At 45.0% G+C, this 17,756-nt stretch overlaps 1 protein-coding gene and 1 long non-coding RNA gene across 2 annotated transcripts; one reads left to right on the plus strand and one right to left on the minus strand.

Annotated features, from left to right (window-relative positions):
• Positions 1-380: 380 nt before the first annotated feature.
• Positions 381-1,519, minus strand: LOC120294659. Its single transcript, XR_005551886.1, has 3 exons — positions 1,361-1,519; positions 696-769; positions 381-470 (listed from the first exon to the last, which is right to left on the minus strand). It is a non-coding gene; the product is annotated as an uncharacterized LOC120294659 (long non-coding RNA).
• A 6,367-nt stretch (positions 1,520-7,886) lies between these two features.
• On the plus strand, positions 7,887-16,388 carry LOC104440059 (sucrose synthase). Its single transcript, XM_039314464.1, has 13 exons — positions 7,887-7,984; positions 8,069-8,195; positions 8,359-8,510; positions 8,668-8,842; positions 9,051-9,371; positions 9,474-9,569; positions 9,650-9,823; positions 14,494-14,610; positions 14,696-14,862; positions 14,970-15,191; positions 15,310-15,849; positions 15,953-16,091; positions 16,311-16,388. Exons 1-13 carry the CDS (start codon positions 7,887-7,889, stop codon positions 16,386-16,388), a joined length of 2,406 nt encoding a protein of 801 aa, XP_039170398.1.
• The last annotated feature ends 1,368 nt before the right edge of the window (positions 16,389-17,756 follow it).

A 17,756-nucleotide genomic window follows, 5' to 3' on the forward strand; every position in this document is an offset into this window, starting at 1 on the left:
AGTGAATCTGATACAGGAAGGACTAAATTGGGCTTTGGTGGCTAGCCCTAATAAGCCACCACAAAAGCCATGAAAATAGTGAGTTGGAATTGTCAGGGGCTGGGTACCCCCCTGACAATTCGGGAATTACGAGCTTTGATAGCTCTCGAAAGGCCCAAGTTACTTTTTCTTATGGAGACGAAAAACACGGCTACCAAGGTGGAAAGAATCTGCAAAAAGTTCCCGTTTCAGCAACGATACTTAATGGAGCCAACAGGGAATAGCGGGGGATTGGCAATTATGTGGCAAGAGGAAGTCGGTCTAAAGGTGCAACACAGCTCTAAACACTTCATTGATGTACAAAGTGTATCGATCCAAAAGTAAACAGAAAATGCAGATCACCTTGTACACGCATCCACTGATTTTGGAGAGAGGATGGCATTATGGCAACTACTGGGAACCTTTAAACCTTCAGCTTCTATTCCCTGGATCTGCATGGGAGATTTCAATGAGATACTATATATATGGGAGAAAGTTGGGAAAAAGGAGGCAGATAATCGAAGAATCACAGCTTTCAGAAACATGATAAATGACTTATCCCTGATGGATGTCGAGAGCCATGGATGTGCATTCACATGGACTAATAAAAGGGAGGGGGCCGAGCTGGTTAAAAAGCGACTTGACCGAGTACTTTGTAATCTAGAGTGGCGAATCACCTTTCATGAAGCAGAAGTACAAGCCCTTCCTGCTATCGGATCAGATCACAGCCCCCTAATTCTTCGACTGCATCCTAAAATACAGAAAAGGAAAAAACAGTTTAAATTGGAAACTTTCTGGACCGAACATGCAGAATATCAGGAAGTCATCAAGCAAGCCTGGGAAGATAAATCATCTCAACAATCTCTATTTCCAGAGAAGTTAGGGAGGGCATCGAAAGAATTAATGAAGTGGAGCAAAGAAAAGTTTGCAAACGCCTATATACAGATCAAAGAGCTTAATCAAGCTTTACAAACAATCACGAATCAAAAAACTCAGCACACAAGCGAGACGAAGTGCAGCAGATTATCAGCCGATAGCCACATTGAGAAAACAGGGAAGAACAATTCAGGGAATGAGGTCACGAATCAAATGGCTACATTGGGGAGACCAAAACACCGATTCTTTCATGCCACGACAATCCAAAGGCGACAAAACAATCGAATTACAATGCTACAATTAGAATATCAAAGCTGGTGCAGAGAACCAACAAGGATACAGCAACACATCAAAGCTTTCTATGAGAATCTATACAGCTCTGATGGTCCCCGACACTATCAACCGATCCTAGACCAATGTCCCTCACCGATAACAGAGAGTATCAATGAAGAATTAGTGGCTATACCTCTATGGGAAGAAATAAAGGAAGCAGTTTTCCAGCTGGGAGCTCTCAAGGCTCCAGGCCCAGACGGCTTTCATGGTGTTTTCTATCAACAGTCATGGGAAACTATTAAGACTGACCTGTTGAAGCTTGTGCAGGAGTTTTTCGAGACTAGTGTTCTTGACCACAAACTTAACCAAACACATATCGTGTTGATCCCAAAAGTCAAAACCCCAAACCATCAGCCAATACAGACCCATTAGCCTGTGTAACTTCAGCTACAAAGTCATATCAAAACTATTAGCAAACAGACTAAAGAAATGGCTGCCACTTATCATTGAACCAGAGCAGGGAGCTTTCATCTCGGGGAGGCAAATCCAGGACAATATCTTCATAGTCCAGGAAGTTCTGCATCAGCTGCGCATAACCAAAAAGAAGACAAAACATCACGCAATTGTGAAGCTTGATTTGCAGAAAGCATACAATCGAATCGAATGGGATTTTGTGCGAGATCTAATGTTGCATATGGGATTTGATGTTAAATGGGTCTCCCTAATCATGCAATGCATAACAACAAACTCTTTTAACTTAAAGATAAATGGCGAACCAACCTCTCTCTTCCATCCTTCAAGGGGACTCAGACAAGGGGATCCACTATCACCCTATATCTTCATCCTCATCTCCAATGTCTTAACCTGGATGATGAAGAAAGCATTAGCAGAAGGCACACTCAAAGGCATACAGGTAAATAAACACTGTCCTAAACTATCACATTTGCTGTTCGCCGATGACGTTATATGTTTTCTAGATGGAACCATTACAGAGGGCCAGAACCTCCACCTCATACTAAACCAATACTGCTATGCTACGGGACAAGCTATTAATTTGAATAAATCGGGGTTTTTTTTTCAGTAGGCATTGTCCGGAAGTTTTGAAACACAATTTGGCGATGGAATTGAGAGTTCCTATCCTACGTAAAACAGAAAATACCCGGGCATACCGACCGAGTGGGGCCAATCCAAGAAAGAGATGTTTTCGTGGATCATGGCTAGAGTAAACTCTAAGTTAAAGGTGGATGGAAAGAAAAATGCTTACAAAGGCAGGTAAGGAGGTGCTTATCAAAAGTGTCGTGCAATCCCTTCCTACCTATGCCATGTCCACCTTCAAGCTGCCATTATCGACCACCGAGCCATAGAACAACGTATTGCGTCTTTCTGGTGGCAGAATGGTGATGCTAAAAGAGGCCTGCATTGGAAAAGCTGGGAACTGTTAAAGACTCAAAAAGATGCAGGGGGCATGGGGTTTAAGGATCTGATTACCTTTAATCGAGCCATGCTAGGCAAACAGGCCTGGCGATTAGCTACCTCCCCTCAAGCCCTATGGAGCAGAGTATTGAAAGGGCTTTATTTTCCCGACAAAGATATCTGGCATGCTTCCAAGGGTAGTCGCCCATCATGGGGATGGCAAAGCATCCTGCTCGGCCGCGACACAATAAAGAACAAGATGAAATGGTCAGTAGGAGACGAGACATCTATTCGCATAAAAGAAGATAGATGGCTGTCACAAGGAGTAATTGGTGGGGCAGTAAACCAAACTGAGCCTAAAATTGTGTTGGAACTGATCAATCCAGAATCAAATGACTGGAACCAGCCACTCATATACCAACTTTATGAAGAAAAAATTGCAAACGAGATCATCGCCATCCCCCTTACCCAGCCACCACAGAAAGACACGATTATATGGACAGGGAATGCCTCGGGACAATATTCGGTCAAGAGCGGCTACAATGAAGCACGAAAAGCTACCAGCAATACGGCATCGAAATCGACCCTCCCGCTGTTACCAACCCCCACGTACCTTATGGACACAAATATGGAGTCTCGATGTGCCCCCAAAAAATTCGCTCCTTCCTCCGGGAGTATTTGCGGAACGCCCTCCCGACGAAGGAAAACCTATTCAGAAGGAAAATTGTTAGTGACCCCCGATGCCCTATATGCTATTCGAGTACAGAAACAACAGAACACTTGCTGTTCTTCTGCAAGTGGACAAAAAAAATCTGGCAAGACCCAATTTTTGCAACGATCAGGCCAAATAATGGCCTCCAACGCACGGATCAGTGGCTTACAAGTGCCTTTCGAAGAGACAGGAACTTACCCGAGCGAGAGCTGGTCAGTGGGTTCGTGGAACATCCGGAAGGTGCGAAACAACCGGATCTTTCGTGCGCGGGAACCCCGACCAGCAGATCTGCTGCTTGCGGACAGAACAACAAGACTCGTTCAGCAAGAGCACATCAAACGAAGAGAGAGATCTCCCAATCGAAGCAAACCTGGTCCGTGGAGGCCTCCCGGAAGGGCAAAATCTGAAGATGAACGTCGATGCATCGTGGCAACCCGGTGATTTCCTCGCCCGTCGCCGGAGTGGTTCGCGACGCCGAGGGAAGGATGATTGAAGGTTTTGGGGCCACAGCTAGGGTTTCCTCCGCAAGTGAAGGGGAAACTCAAGCAATATTACACGGGATATCGTATATGAACGAACTCAACTCCAAACACGTGCGGGACTTCGGAAGCAACCTGACAGAAAGTGGTTAATTGAAAGCGATTGTTCCGTAGTGGTAGACATGGTGATGGGCCGGGCCGACCCTCCATGGGATCTAAAAGAACTCGTTCAGAGATGCAAAAATGGGCTTCAGCAGGACAACAATATTATGGTGACCTATAGTCCTCGCCACACAAACGCAGCGGCAGATTGGGTAGCACGACATCATCGACTAAATGACCTTCCTCGCAATTGGGTCTCTTCTCCCCCTGGTTCCTTATGGAATATTTTATGCGCAGATCTCTCACCTTCGGTGGTTTGTAAGACTCCTATTTAATCTAGTAATAGTCACTCCTATGTTGTCCAAAAAAAAAAAAAAAAAAACGAATATCTTTGTGTGTCTTTTGCCGTCACCGTTATTGACTCTTCGACTCTGGCTGGCTTCAGGGCTTGACAAATATAGGGCTTATCCAGGATCATCTTGGCAATCGCAATTTCTGCGGCTTCTTCTTGATCAATCTCTTCCCTGAATCTTCCTCAGGGTCATACACAACCATATACTATTTATAATCCTTATACAACTTGTTATCTTTCTCCTTCCACAAATTCTCGTTTTGAGTTGCTGCAGCAGTTAAAGAGAATAAATCCGTAATTATTTTGGCCAACAAACCTCTCCTTCAAGACAAACTTGAGGCCATTCTTGGCCATTTCAGCAACTTCCATTTCTGGAAGGAAAAAGAAACATCGGTTCCTGATTTTCTTGAACTGAGCAACACACTGATCCACGGTCTCATTGTTGTATTACCTCACCATTGCTAAATCCAAGAGTTACTTTGGAAATTGGACGATAAAACTGGGTATGAAACTTATACTCCATATCCTCCCAAGTTTGGTCTGAATTCGCCAGAAGTCTAGTATACCATGTGAGGACCGTTTTGGATAGTGATACGGGGAAGAACCTTAACTTTATCCTACCATCATTGTTGACATCCTCGCATTGCGCCATGAATTTGCTGATGTGCTCCACCATCGATTGATCATCCTCTCCAGTGAAGACACTAAGTCTGACACCTTATAACTGTTAAGAACATTCATTCATCGAAGCTTGAAACAGAGAAGTTAGACTGTAACAGAGACAAGTCTATGGCTGTCATTGGAGAAGCTTGGAAGAAGCAGAATACGCAAGTTAGTAACCAGTAATGCTGTCAAATAATGTCAGCCGTGTATCTACATAATGTGGTGAAGATAAGTCAGTGAAGTGAAGACATCACGTGACCAATTCCCAGAAGGAAAAGAGAGGCAGTTAATTCAGTTAGCTCAGCCTTTGTGAAATAAGTTCTTTTCTGTTTAAGTCTTTCATTGATTCTGTTTTACGTTGACAGCTGGCATTCTGTTTTTCATTATGCATCTGTTGTATATAGATCAGGAGAGACTTCTTCTTCTTTATCGAATCATTGTAACAGTTTCCAGAGTGTATAGAAAGGGAGAATACACCATTGAAAAGATGCTCTGTATTTTTTGAGGTGAATACACCATTAGACAGAAGAGAATAAAGGAATCGTCTTCTTCTTTCGCATTCATCTGTGATCTTGCTCATCTTCACTATAACCCCTTGGATACTGGTTATTGTCTACTCAATCTGGATAAGGCTTACGATACACTGGCCTCGGCATGCCCCCATCTAGACCCATCCGCTGCATTACCAAGCAAGCGATCTATTCTATCATGCGTTGGTCTCTCAAAGGATCCTGTGCTTGATTTCTTTGATTAAATTGCCCCTTGGTGGAGATAGAGGACGAACCCCAAACTTCCTATATCCCGGAATGGGCACAAGGATGGTAATGATGTTTATCGGGTTTGTAACTCCCATCTGCATAGGGGCAGCGATACCCGTTGGTCAATTAAGATTTGCACTTAAGGGTTAAGTCACCATCCCTTGCGCGTCCACCATCGTTGCTGTTGAATCTCCAGTAACTCTCGCAGGGTTATTATTATTCGTATCATCCTGATTACGTCCAAACACATTCACCAACGCAGTCGGGCCCACTCGAGTAATGTCATTTTGACCACCTTGATTCTGATCACTTCTGACATCAGACCTTTGTAAGATCCTAATCGTCTGTGGTTGCCCAACTTTACCAGCACCATTGATCTGGGCAAACGGCCTTGCCTGAGCAGACCCTGGAGCCATAGGGATACTCTGGCTCATCGGGGGTTGATTCGGCGTTCCGACCTTTGACATCAACTCGGTCACCAAATCATGAGCAATGGGGTCATCATCCCGTTAAATGATTGACCATATGATTAGTCAAATCATTTTACTGTCCTTCAAACATCCTTCTTATGGTGATTATTATAACTAGGTCGAGAGCCAATCCTCTCCTTTGATCCTTGGTGAGATTTCTTGGAATATTTGCCCACGTTACCCTAGCATTACCATCATCAACCTGCTCAGCATTCGCGGCGAACGCTTTCAGATCAAGACTGCCTCTCACTTACCTACTGTGGGGATGAATTTTGTCCTCAGTCACAGCGATGTGATTCTCTTGACTCCTTGTCTTTGCCATCAACGTCTCCTCAAAACAAAACGCAATGGTCCCACTAGGCATGTCAAAATGATGTTTGGTCGATAAGGTTCTTAATCAAAATATCTTTCATCCAAGGATGGTTCTTCGGTTTTTTGTTTGTATTGGGTCTTGTGTCATTTCGAAAAGGAAGCTATGAATTTTAATGCAATTACGATAAAATAAAGGATATATCTAAAACAATTAAAAGTAAATGCAAAATAAAGATAAATAAAGAAAGATAGTCGAAGCTAAATATATTCAAGTTTTTTGTTCAAATGTGTGATCTTTACGATGATGTTTACTCCGCTATTTATAATCAAGTAGTGTGAATAATCGTCATCTGGCAGTAATCACTTCAATTTCAAATTTCCTAGAATCTTCGACATCGCACCCACAATTGCATTGTTTATCCGCGAAATCGTCGGTATCAAGCGCTTCAATAACCGCTTTCATTCTTATCCTCATATTCTCGAGTGATAATTCGATTCTTGCAATAGCGATCTCCCTTGGATCTTTATGCACATGCTTTACAAATGTTGGACTAATTGGGCCTTATTTTTCATCCATGGCGTACTCAACCATTTTCGATGTTAACAAGCTCAATAACAATCGCAAGCCAAAGTCATACATGATGACCATCTAGCGTTTCCACGAAAAAAGCACAATCGCAGGTATGAACACGAGCTATTATTACCTTTTACCAAAAAAAGAAAAAAAAACATGAGCTACCTAACCATCACCGGGTCGGGTTGGGCAACCGACAATTGAGCTTGTTGCTCCCGCTCATTTTGATGTAATGTGGGTCCCTTATTTCGAATGTAGCCGTAAAATAGAAAATATTCATAGCATTTTCTCGGCGTTGCCTTCATCCACAAGTCTCAAACTACTCACAAGAGCCGGAGAATTGCACCCGGACCAAGAAAGGAGCGATGATTCACTAACGAACTCACGAATTAGGAAAGTGGAAAGGCGGTTTGAAGCTGTGAGTGTTCCGCATTCACACTTACACACGCTGTCGGTATTTGTCCAATCACGTTGCGTTATTTTCCCGTGTTTTTGAAGATCGCCTCTTTCCTTTTGGCTGTAAGAGGAAGCCTCGAGTTCTGCTGAGTGACTCGTTCGTGTCCCTTGGAAGATCTCCTCTGCATTTAGGAATTCCCCCGCTTCCGTCGCGCCTTTCGAAGGTAAAAATCTCTACTTCCGAGTTCATCGACCACTGAGTGTTTCGATGCGAATGCATAGAGATGTTGCAGAGTTTTTTTTTTTTACGGTTTTCCTAACTGGGAATCAATGATGACTTAGCGAGTTTGACTCGTCGTGCTTCGATTGTTCCTTCTTGGGGTTATTCAAAACCCCTCCTTCGTCTGGGGAAGTAGGGTTCTACTTCTGACCCACGGTGTGTTTCGCTTCGGCGGTTCGTGCAGTCACTCTGAGGGGAGAATCGAGCCATGGCTGATCGTGTGTCGACCGAAAGTCAAAGCATTTACGTGCGTTTTAAAAAGGCCCTCTCTGCATGCCCCAACGATCTTCTTGTCTTCTTCTTAAGGTAAAAGCAAGGAAGACCCGAAGTCGAAGCTTGAAATACAACATCTTGATGGGTGGCTTTGTTCCTTTTGTTTTCATGTCGAAGGGTTCAAGGCAATGGCAATGGCATCTTGCGGCGCCCCCAAATCCTTGCTGAGCTTGAGGCGATCCCTGAGGAGAGAAGAGCAAGGCTTCGTCATGGGGATTTCGATGAAGTCCTCAAATCCATTCAGGTGCTATGAGCTTCTGCACGTCCGTGTTTTTCTGTTCTGTGCGCTCCTGAAATCTGTTCATGTATAGTTATGACGGGTTAATTTTGCTTTCTTAAACTTTTTTTTTTTTTTTGGGTTTAACTTCTCGAGGAACCTCTTTTTTATTTTTTTTTTGGGGGTTTAGGAAGCAATTGTGTCGCCTCCGTGGGTTGCTCTTGCTGTTCGTCCGGGGCCGGGTGTGTGGGAATACATGCGTGTGAACATCCGTGCGTTTGATTGTGAGCAATTGGAGGTTGCTGCGTTTCTGCGCCTCGAAGAAGGGCTTGCTGATGGAAGGTCGGATTCTTTAATTGTCTTCTTCTTACTCTTCCTTTTTCTTTTCTTTTTTTAATTTCCCGAGTTTCTCGGTGATCTCTAGAACTCCAGGTCATGCCGTTCTTGTTTTTTATTGTTTTGGGCGTGTTAATGCAAGTTTATTTGTCTTGTGTTGCAGCTTGAACCCTGATATTGATCCACTCACTCCCGTTTTTGTGCACCCGACTCCTTCCATGTCTATCGGGAATGGTAATGAGTTTATCTGTGGCCGTCTCTCTGATAAGCTCTCACATGACTACGAAAGCTTGCACCCTCTGCTTAAATTCCTCCAAACCCTCAACTACAAGGGGAAGGTACATATAACTTCCGATGATTCACATGCATTCGAAGTCTTGAAATTGAGTCATGAGTTACAAATTTAGATTTCTTTCACCTCATGTCACAATATGGTGAACACTGAGAACTCAATTCCAATTAAGATTACAGGATGTGCTGCCCATTGAGAAAAACATTTGTTTTTGATCTGTTTATGGCTTATGTGAATATTGGGTGATTCTGCAGAACATGATGGTGGCTGCCAGAATCCAGAATGTCCCCTCCCTCCAATGTGTCCTGATGAACGCGAAGGAGTACCTGACCCCACTCAATCGCGAGACCCCATACTCCCAGTTTGAGCACAAGTTCCAGGAGATCGGGCTGGAGTGGGGGTGGGGCGACACGGCTGAGCGCGTCCTCGAGATGATCCATCTCCTGTTGGCTTTCCTTGACGAACCCAACCCGGGCACTCTCAAGAAGTTCTTGGGAAGGATTCCAATGGTCTTCAATGTTGTCATCGTGTCTCCCCATGCATACTTTGCTCAGGACGGTGCCTTATGTGGCCAGGTACTTGTTTCATTTTCAGTTAGCATCTCTTAATCAGGAGAATATACGTATTGTAATTTTGCATTTAACTTGTTCGTTTGCAATAATTCTTTCTATTTCTAGGTTGTTTACATCCTGGATCAAGTTCGTGCCCTAGAGACTGAAATGCTTTGCCGCATCGAGCAACAAGGACTGCATATTACTCCTCAGATCCTCATTGTAAGTTTCACAAGTTTATAGTTGGGACTTTATGCAGTGGTTATAGAATTAGATGCTTATTGTGTCGTGTGGTTTCCTAGATCACTCAGCCTCTCCCAGATGCGGTTGGAACCACCCATGGCAGGCTCCGGGAGAATGTTTCAGGGACCAAGTACTCCCACATTCTTCGCATCCCCTTCAGGAATGAGAAGGGAGTTGTGCGCAAGTGGACTCCCCAGTTCAAGGTGTGGCCCTATTTGGGAAGATATACTGAGGTATTGACAGACTCAATTATGTACTTTGGGTCATTTTGCCTGTTGAATTCATTTAGGGCCTGTTTGGTAACCATCCCAACAGTGCCAAATTCTGATTCTTTGTTCCTAATCGCTTTCGGCCTAGAATCGCGTTTGGTAAATTTTTTGTTTCCGAGAACAAATTTGTTCCCGGAACAGTTGGGAATAGAATCAAGAATCAAAAAAAGTTGATTCTTGTTCCTAGAACGAATTTGAGAATCAAAATCAATAAATTTTCTTCTTCTCTTGCCATCTCGCGACCGCCATCCACCATCGCCCGCCACCGCCCGCCACCGTCCGCCACCGCCGCCGCCGCGCTGCCGCCGCCACTCCCGGCCGCCGGTCCTAAGCTCGCCGAGGCTCGCTGGACCAGGGCGAGGTCCGGCGAGCTCGCCGAGGCAAGCCCGCCCACCGGCGAGGCTCGCCTCCCGATCTGGCGAGGCCGAGCCTCGCCGTGGCCAGCGGGCCTCGCCGGGCTGGGCGAGGCTCGCCGGGGCCGGCGAGGCCCGCCTCGCCGGGCAAGGGCCGGGCGAGCCTCGCGACGCCCGGCCCACCGGTGGCCAGCGAGGCTCGCCCACCCCACCGTGGCGGGCGAGGCTCGCCCGCCCGCCGGTGGCTCCGGCAGCCTCGCCCGCCCCCCGACGAGGTCGGCCCGGCCCGGTGGGGCTCGGCCTCGCCGAGATCTGGCTCGGCCGAGCCTCGGCGGGGCTAGGCGAGCCTCGCCCGCCGCCGGCGAGGCTCGGCCGACGAGGGCCCGCCTCGCCGAGGGCCTGGCGACGCTCCTGTGAGGTCGCCGCCGAAGAAGAAGAAGAAGATGAGAAAAAGAAAAAAAAAGGAAAAAAAAAAAAAAAAAAAGAAAAGAAAAAAAGGAAAATGAAAAGAAAAAAATGAAAAAATGAAAAAAAGAAAAGAAAACAAAGGAAAAAAAGTAAAAAATTATTTAAAATTAAAAGAAATTGATTTGGAAAGAATTAATGAACACGGTACCAAACGCACTTCTATTCCGTAATCAGAAATTTTGGACAATTATCAAACGGCTTAAAATGCTTAGAATCGCTCCTGGAACAAATCAAAAAGTGTGATGTGCTGAATTTTCATAATTTGTTTTCGATTAAATAAATCGGGCCTTTCATCGAAACGCTAATAGTGCTATTCTCGAGCCGATCACTCACGAGATAACCGGACTATCCGGGGAAACAATTAGGGAATCTAAATGCAATTGGACTTGAGAATTCGACCAAGAATCAACCGCTCAACCGTGTTGATCCGCAAGGGCCATTATGGCACCGTCGAAATCGATCGTAAATTAAAGATAGGTCGATTCGACTCGAGATATGTGATCAAATTGTGGGTGATTCCACTGATTGAAAAATTCTCATCGATCGGCACTAAATTGATTTTCCGTCGTTTTGGTACCCAGGTGCCGTAATTGAAACCTTGAGATTTTCACGACAACTGAGAGTTGCCAATGGGTCGAAGATGTACTTTGTGACTCGAGATAAATCGATCACGGGTCAATTGCACCAAAAATTCCTAAAAGTTATCCGGTAGACTAGGTCACGCTAAAAGCGCACCGGATTGAAAATAACCGTGAATTTGAACCCGATTTCAAATTGAAAGTTACTGAGGCGTCACAGTTATTTTAGGAACGTCGACTCACTCTCCGAGAAATTTTCAGAGATTCCGGGATTTTTTCGGAAAATCGATTCGGACGTTGCGGAAAATCAGCGGAAATTCGAGATGGGCTAAATCGATGGAAATTGGGACTTCCGAGCAAGCCTTCGAGTGTCGGGGACTTACGAAAATTATATGGGATTTTTCTACATCAAAATTTGACTTCAATTTTGGGATTTTGTTGAAGAAATTAAAGATCAAAATTAGTGAAATTCGGATCAATAATTGGGGATGAAATTTTGCACTTAAATTGAGTTATTTTGGTGGATAATTGATTGGAAAGTAATAGGGAACATCCAATTAATGGAATGGCTAAGGTTTGTCAAAATTGGGCCCCTCCTTGGCTTCCTTCACACGCCTCTCACCGCCTCTCTCCCTTCGTGCGATGAGCTGAAGACCGATTGCATCTGTCCTTTTCTTTCTTTCGTTTTTGTCGAAGCTCCTTCCCACGCTCTTTGCCATTCCCACCATCTCTTGTTCTCCACGTCCGCGAGCCCCGCTTCTTTCGCCGAGTGTTGGCCAGCAAGTTCCAGCGCCCACAGTCAATGGAAGACACGAGCAAGCTGCCCGTGTGTTGACTCCAACAAGTGGCCGAAGCCGCTTCTCCATCTCGCTTCCATCGACGCCAAAGACGTGAGTCAACAAATCAGTTCATCTTTCCCTTAACCGACCGCAGCAGTCCACGTTTCGCCCCTCCTCGCGTCTTCTCCACCAGCTCGCCAAAGGCCCCCATCATCGGTCAACAACCCAAGCTCTCCCTCTCCTTAGTTGACCACCGGGTGCAGCAACCGAAGCCACACCCCACCGAAACTCCTTGAAGCAGCTCACGGCGGAAGCCGCCACCGTCCGTGACTCACCACCACCGAAGTCCCTTTGCTCGATTTCTTCAGCCCATTAACGCCGTGGACTTCATCCGCCGAAGACTCCACCGCCACCGTTCCCCGCTCCATCTTTCGTTTGTGTCTTCGCCGTCACCTTGACTCGACGCCTAAGCCAAAGAAGCCCCGAAGACCCGCAGCTCCGTTTCGCCTTGGCGGCTCACCTGGATTTCACGGCCCAGCCAGCTTGCGCCCGTCCAAGAAACCAGAGAAGCCCATTTTGTTTAACCCAAAGAAAGCCCAAATGATTCAAGCTCGGCCCAATTCCATTGCAAGCTTAAGGCCCACTTGAATTAAGCTCAACTCACCTTTCCAAGCCCTCGTTAATTGAAGCCCAAGTCCACCGAAGTTCAGCCCGCGAATCAAGTGAAGCCCAGCCCAAGTTGGAAACAAATCTCAGATTTGGGTTGAGATTTGTTGGGCCCGTTTTAGGCCTGGTCCGAGAGTTTGCCGACGCCGCCGAAAATTAAGGTTTCGGCCGCCGTCGCGTCGTCGTCGCGGTGAACCGGTTTTCGCGATACACCGGTGAGTTTATACTCTAAACTCTGCTTAGTAGGTTAATGACGTTTAAGGGGTGTTAGATTTATTTTATTAGGAATTAGGTGGGTAGTTAGATTAAATTAGAAATTAAATTATTTAATTGAGCATGTTAGGTGGTTAGAATGGTTAGCTAAGGCCTAAATAAATTGTACTGTTTATCTAGAAGGGTTCGGGAATTTTCCGAGTCCGTATTGGTATTTAATTTAATGATTTTGGCCTAGGTTATTATTTGTAGAATTTAAATTGATTTATTTAATTAATTTAAGTAATTATTTAATTATTAATTATTTTTCCGGAAATTAGGGATAGCCGATGACCGGAATTTCGTGCCGATTGCAATGGTGTGGTCAATTTCTGCAATTGAGTGTTAAATTATGCAAATTGAGTGTTGATTTGACTTTTGGTATTTAATTTCAAAAATTGTGAATTTCCAATATTTATTCAGAAAATCCTGTGTGTCGGGTTTTGACACCGAAAATAGTTTTTAGTACTATATGAAATAGTGGGATTTCAAAAGAAAGAATATCAATTTTTCTGGATCAAGTTGACTGTGTACCCACACACGAGTAATTTCATGTGAATTTCTAATACGAAGAAAAAGGCCAGCTCACCATTTTAATTGAAGCATTTGAGTGCAATGCACGGTGCCCGGGCCATATTTGAGTGATCGTGTGATGGTTATGAGAAATCGTCCCGGGCTGTTGAGCTGGACGTTATCCCTATGTGGATACCCCGGACAACGGGAAGCCGGTCGCAGCTGATTTCGACCCTATGCTCCTTCGGAAAGCCGTCTAATAAAGAGACGTGCCGCGCTCCATGGGGGGAGGCGATGCCTGGCAATGCCAGAAGACCGCCGAACTGAGAGTAGGCCGTGCTATATGCCGAGATCAAATCTAAGAACGCATGATTAATTGAGTGTGGCGTTTCAATTATTGGAGCTTATTTGTTGCTCATGCTCGTGTTGTCTATGAGATAAATTGTACTAACCTGCAGGTGGATCTGAGACGAGGTAAGTCTCCTTGATTGTGTGATTGCGTGCTTAGGACGCTTCTTGGCGTATTTCCCTCCTAATTGGGGTTTAGAGCTTAGACTCGCTGAGATGATATCTCACCCCGTTGTGGGACAACATTTTCAGGGTCGTCGAGTGGAGGACCTGGAGCTGAGAGGAGGTGATCGGAAGCGTAGGTCAGTTAGGACCGCTTCTTTTTGGAAGGCCGGTCTTTTGTAGTCTTTGGCCATAGACTTGTGTTCATGACTCAGTGTATATATAAAAGCATGTTTGTGTGTGAATCTATTATCCTGCCTTTCTATCCCGAGATGATTACTGTCAGGGGATTTCTTTTCGCTTCCGCATGTGCAATAAAATGGAAAGGGTCGGCGACTCGTCCTGGGAAGTCGCAAATTTTTATCAACCAGATAGGGATGGGCACGCGCTCGGGGTCCGGGGCGTGACAAAAAGAATCACCCTGATCAGAATCAGCTCCCGGGAACAGAATCGTTACCAAACGCGCCCTTAGTTTCTGGTTGGGACTGATGGTTTTTGTTGGTAACTCTTATCAGGATGTCAAGGAAAAACTCGATGCAGAGTTGCAGTGCAGGCCCAATCTGATCATTGGAAATTACAGTTATGGAAACATTGTTGCTTCCTTGTTATCCAAAAAATTAGGTGTTACACAGGTTTGTACTCTTTCAAATAATCTTGTCACTTGTAGCAACTGATGCCGAAGCCTGATATAGTCTGATCTTTTACTTCTTTGTACAGTGCACAATAGCCCATACCCTTGAGAAGGCAAAGTACCCAGGGTCAGACATATACTGGAGGAAATTTGAGGAGGAGTACCACTTCTCTTGCCAATTCACTGCGGATCTCTTTGCCATGAACCATGCTGACTTCATCATCACCAGCACCTCCCAAGAAATTGCTGGAAGGTTATTCTACTCAATTGTTCATTTTTGAAATTCGATTGTCGTAGTATAGTCTACCTTGGGAAATTTCCTCAGCAGTCCTAATATTCCTTGTTTTTCAATATTTTCAGTAAGGATACTGTGGGGCAGTATGAGAGTTACATGAACTTCACTCTTCCTGGACTCTACCGAGTCGTACACGGGATCAACGTCTTCAACCCGAAGTTCAACGTTGTTTCTCCGGGTGCTGACACAAGCATCTATTTCCCCTACACCGACCAGCGACGGTTGGAATTCTTACACCTTGAGATCAAAGAACTCCTCTTCAGCAAAGTTGAGAACGAGGAACACCTGTGAGTGTTCTGGTCCTTTCTTCGTACCCAACTTAAATCCTGTCCTGGCATTTGTTATGGCGTTCTTAGGAATCGAAGTTGTTTATTGCTAATTAACGTTGTCTCTAATGTTAAACAGAAGTATGTTGAGAGATGAGAACAAGCCAATTATTTTCACCATGGCAAGGCTGGACCATGTCAAGAACTTGACAGGGCTTGTCGAGTGGTATGGCAAGAACCTTGAGTTGAAGGAACTGGCCAACTTGGTCGTGGTCGGAGGCAACAAGAGGCAGGCCGAGATGAAGAAAATGCGCACCCTCATCGAGAAGTACAGGTTGAAGGGCCAGTTCAGGTGGATTTCCTCCCAGATGGACCGGGTGAGGAATGGAGAGCTCTACCGCTGCATCTGTGACACAAAGGGAGTGTTTGTTCAACCGGCTATCTATGAACCTTTCGGGTTGACCGTGGTCGAGGCCATGGCTTGTGGTCTGCCGACCTTTGCCACTTGCTATGGTGGGCCGGCTGAGATTATTGTGCACGGTGAATCAGGCTTCCACATTGATCCTCACCGTGGTGACCAGGTGGCAGAGGAACTTGCAGAGTTCCTCAAGAAGTGCAAGACTGACCATAACCACTGGGTCAAAATCTCAGAGGGTGCCATGCGGAGAATTGAAGAGAAGTAAGCCTATAAAAACATGAGTTTTCAGATCTAAATAATGTTTATAGGTTTTGGCAATACGGTTTTTCCAATGTAATTTACTTTTTTTTTTGCTTTTGATGAGGTATACATGGAAGACATACTCTGAGAAGCTGTTGAACCTGACTGCTGTCTATGGCTTCTGGAAGCATGTGACTCACCTTGATCAACTCCACAGCCGCAGATACCTCGAACTGTTCTATGACAGCATTTATCGCCCTCTGGTAAGTTCCTGGTTGAACCTAATCCGAGTCTGCATTCTTCATTCAATTGAAATACGAGCCCAAATTAAAAATTAAGGAATTTTTCTCAAGTGGGCGTCCAAAAGTCTCTCTCTCTTCACCTTCGCCTGCATGCTTCCCGAAGATGTTATCGCAGGAATTTAAATCTAATCTTATCACTATTTCTTGGCATACGAACTATGTTTCTCACAATTAACTCAGTGCTATGTTCTTGCTCGTTCTTGTAGGCTGGGTCGAGTCCCCCCTGCAGAAGGAAGTGGATGCTATGTTCTTGCTTAGAAAGAAGTGGAAACGACCGACTTTGAAAGTCCTCCAAAGTTTATTCCTGATTTTTTCATTTTTGCATCATCTGTTCTTTGAATCTACCGTTTGTATCTTGAGTTCTACTTGTACATTCTTCTTCTTTTTCTTGTCGCAAAAAATTGAAGGTTTCATTGACTTGAAGCAAGTTTGTTTACATCAGAAACTAGAATGTCCAATATAGATTTCAAGAGATGAGACAGGTAATCAGGAGGGAGTTCATTTTTCCGCTTGGCCAAAAGTCTCCTCTCTTTTTACCTTTGTCTGCACTAGGGATGTGCGAAGGAATCATTTTTCCGCTTGGCCAAAAGTCTCCTCTCTTTTTACCTTTGTCTGCACTAGGGATGTGCGAAGGAATCATTTTTCCGCTTGGCCAAAAGTCTTCTCTCCATATTTTGATGAATGGATGTTTCTTATCGAATGGATTGTTAGAGTGCATATTGCATGAATGAGTGAACGAGTCAATTGAAACCGATAGCGTTGAGACAGTCCTTGGAGGAGATGGCCGAAGCTCATGAAGATAATTGGAAAAGACCAACATCCATTCTGGTCTCAATCACTTGTAATAGCTAAGTTTAAATAACAATCAAGATTAGCATAGGTTTTCAATGAAAATGGTTTTAGTTCAAAAGACCGCAAAAAAAATTAAATAAATAAATAAATCTATCAATCAATTGTGATCTTTAACACAGCCTAGATCACTTGTCCGATTAGGGGTGATCGGTTACGGGGGATTCAATGGACTAGTGTTCTTGCTTTAAAAGGGTAGAGAAGAAGAGAAGAGAAGGCGGTCAATCTGCTCTTGCCCGTAAAATGGCAGTCGAAATCTCCCTTCATTAGCAGCACAGAGTACGATCAACATCTATTATTCACCAGCACGAGAGAGAGAGAGAGAGAGAGAAGGGGCCCAGGGGTAGGAGCCAATGAATGAAGCGATGACCCTTTTCGGTCGAAGAAAGAAGTAGCTGGAGATAGCTCTTACCCATTCAGAGGTCAGGTCTCCTGCTCCCCACCTCCACCTCTCTCTATTTTGTCAGTTCGATTTTTAGTTGTCCGAATCGCTTTGGCTTCATCGACGGCTCCTGCTCATGGTTGGATCATTTATTTTCCTTCTCCGACAACGAATAGTTACTCTTCGATGAATTATACGCGTAAACCCTTTCTCTTTCCCTAAAACCCTTCGACCCCACCTCGCCAAGCTCTCCAAATCCACCGTCTCCTTCCACAAAATCCCTGTCGTCGTCGTCTCCTGCCTCCGCCCCACTCCAACTCCGATTCCAGCAGGACCACTTTCCTCCTCACTATCAAGAACCACCTCCTCAATTCGGCTCTCGACACCATCCTTCT

Source organism: Eucalyptus grandis, chromosome 6 (assembly GCF_016545825.1).
Source record: "Eucalyptus grandis isolate ANBG69807.140 chromosome 6, ASM1654582v1, whole genome shotgun sequence".
NCBI lineage: Eukaryota > Viridiplantae > Streptophyta > Magnoliopsida > Myrtales > Myrtaceae > Eucalyptus > Eucalyptus grandis.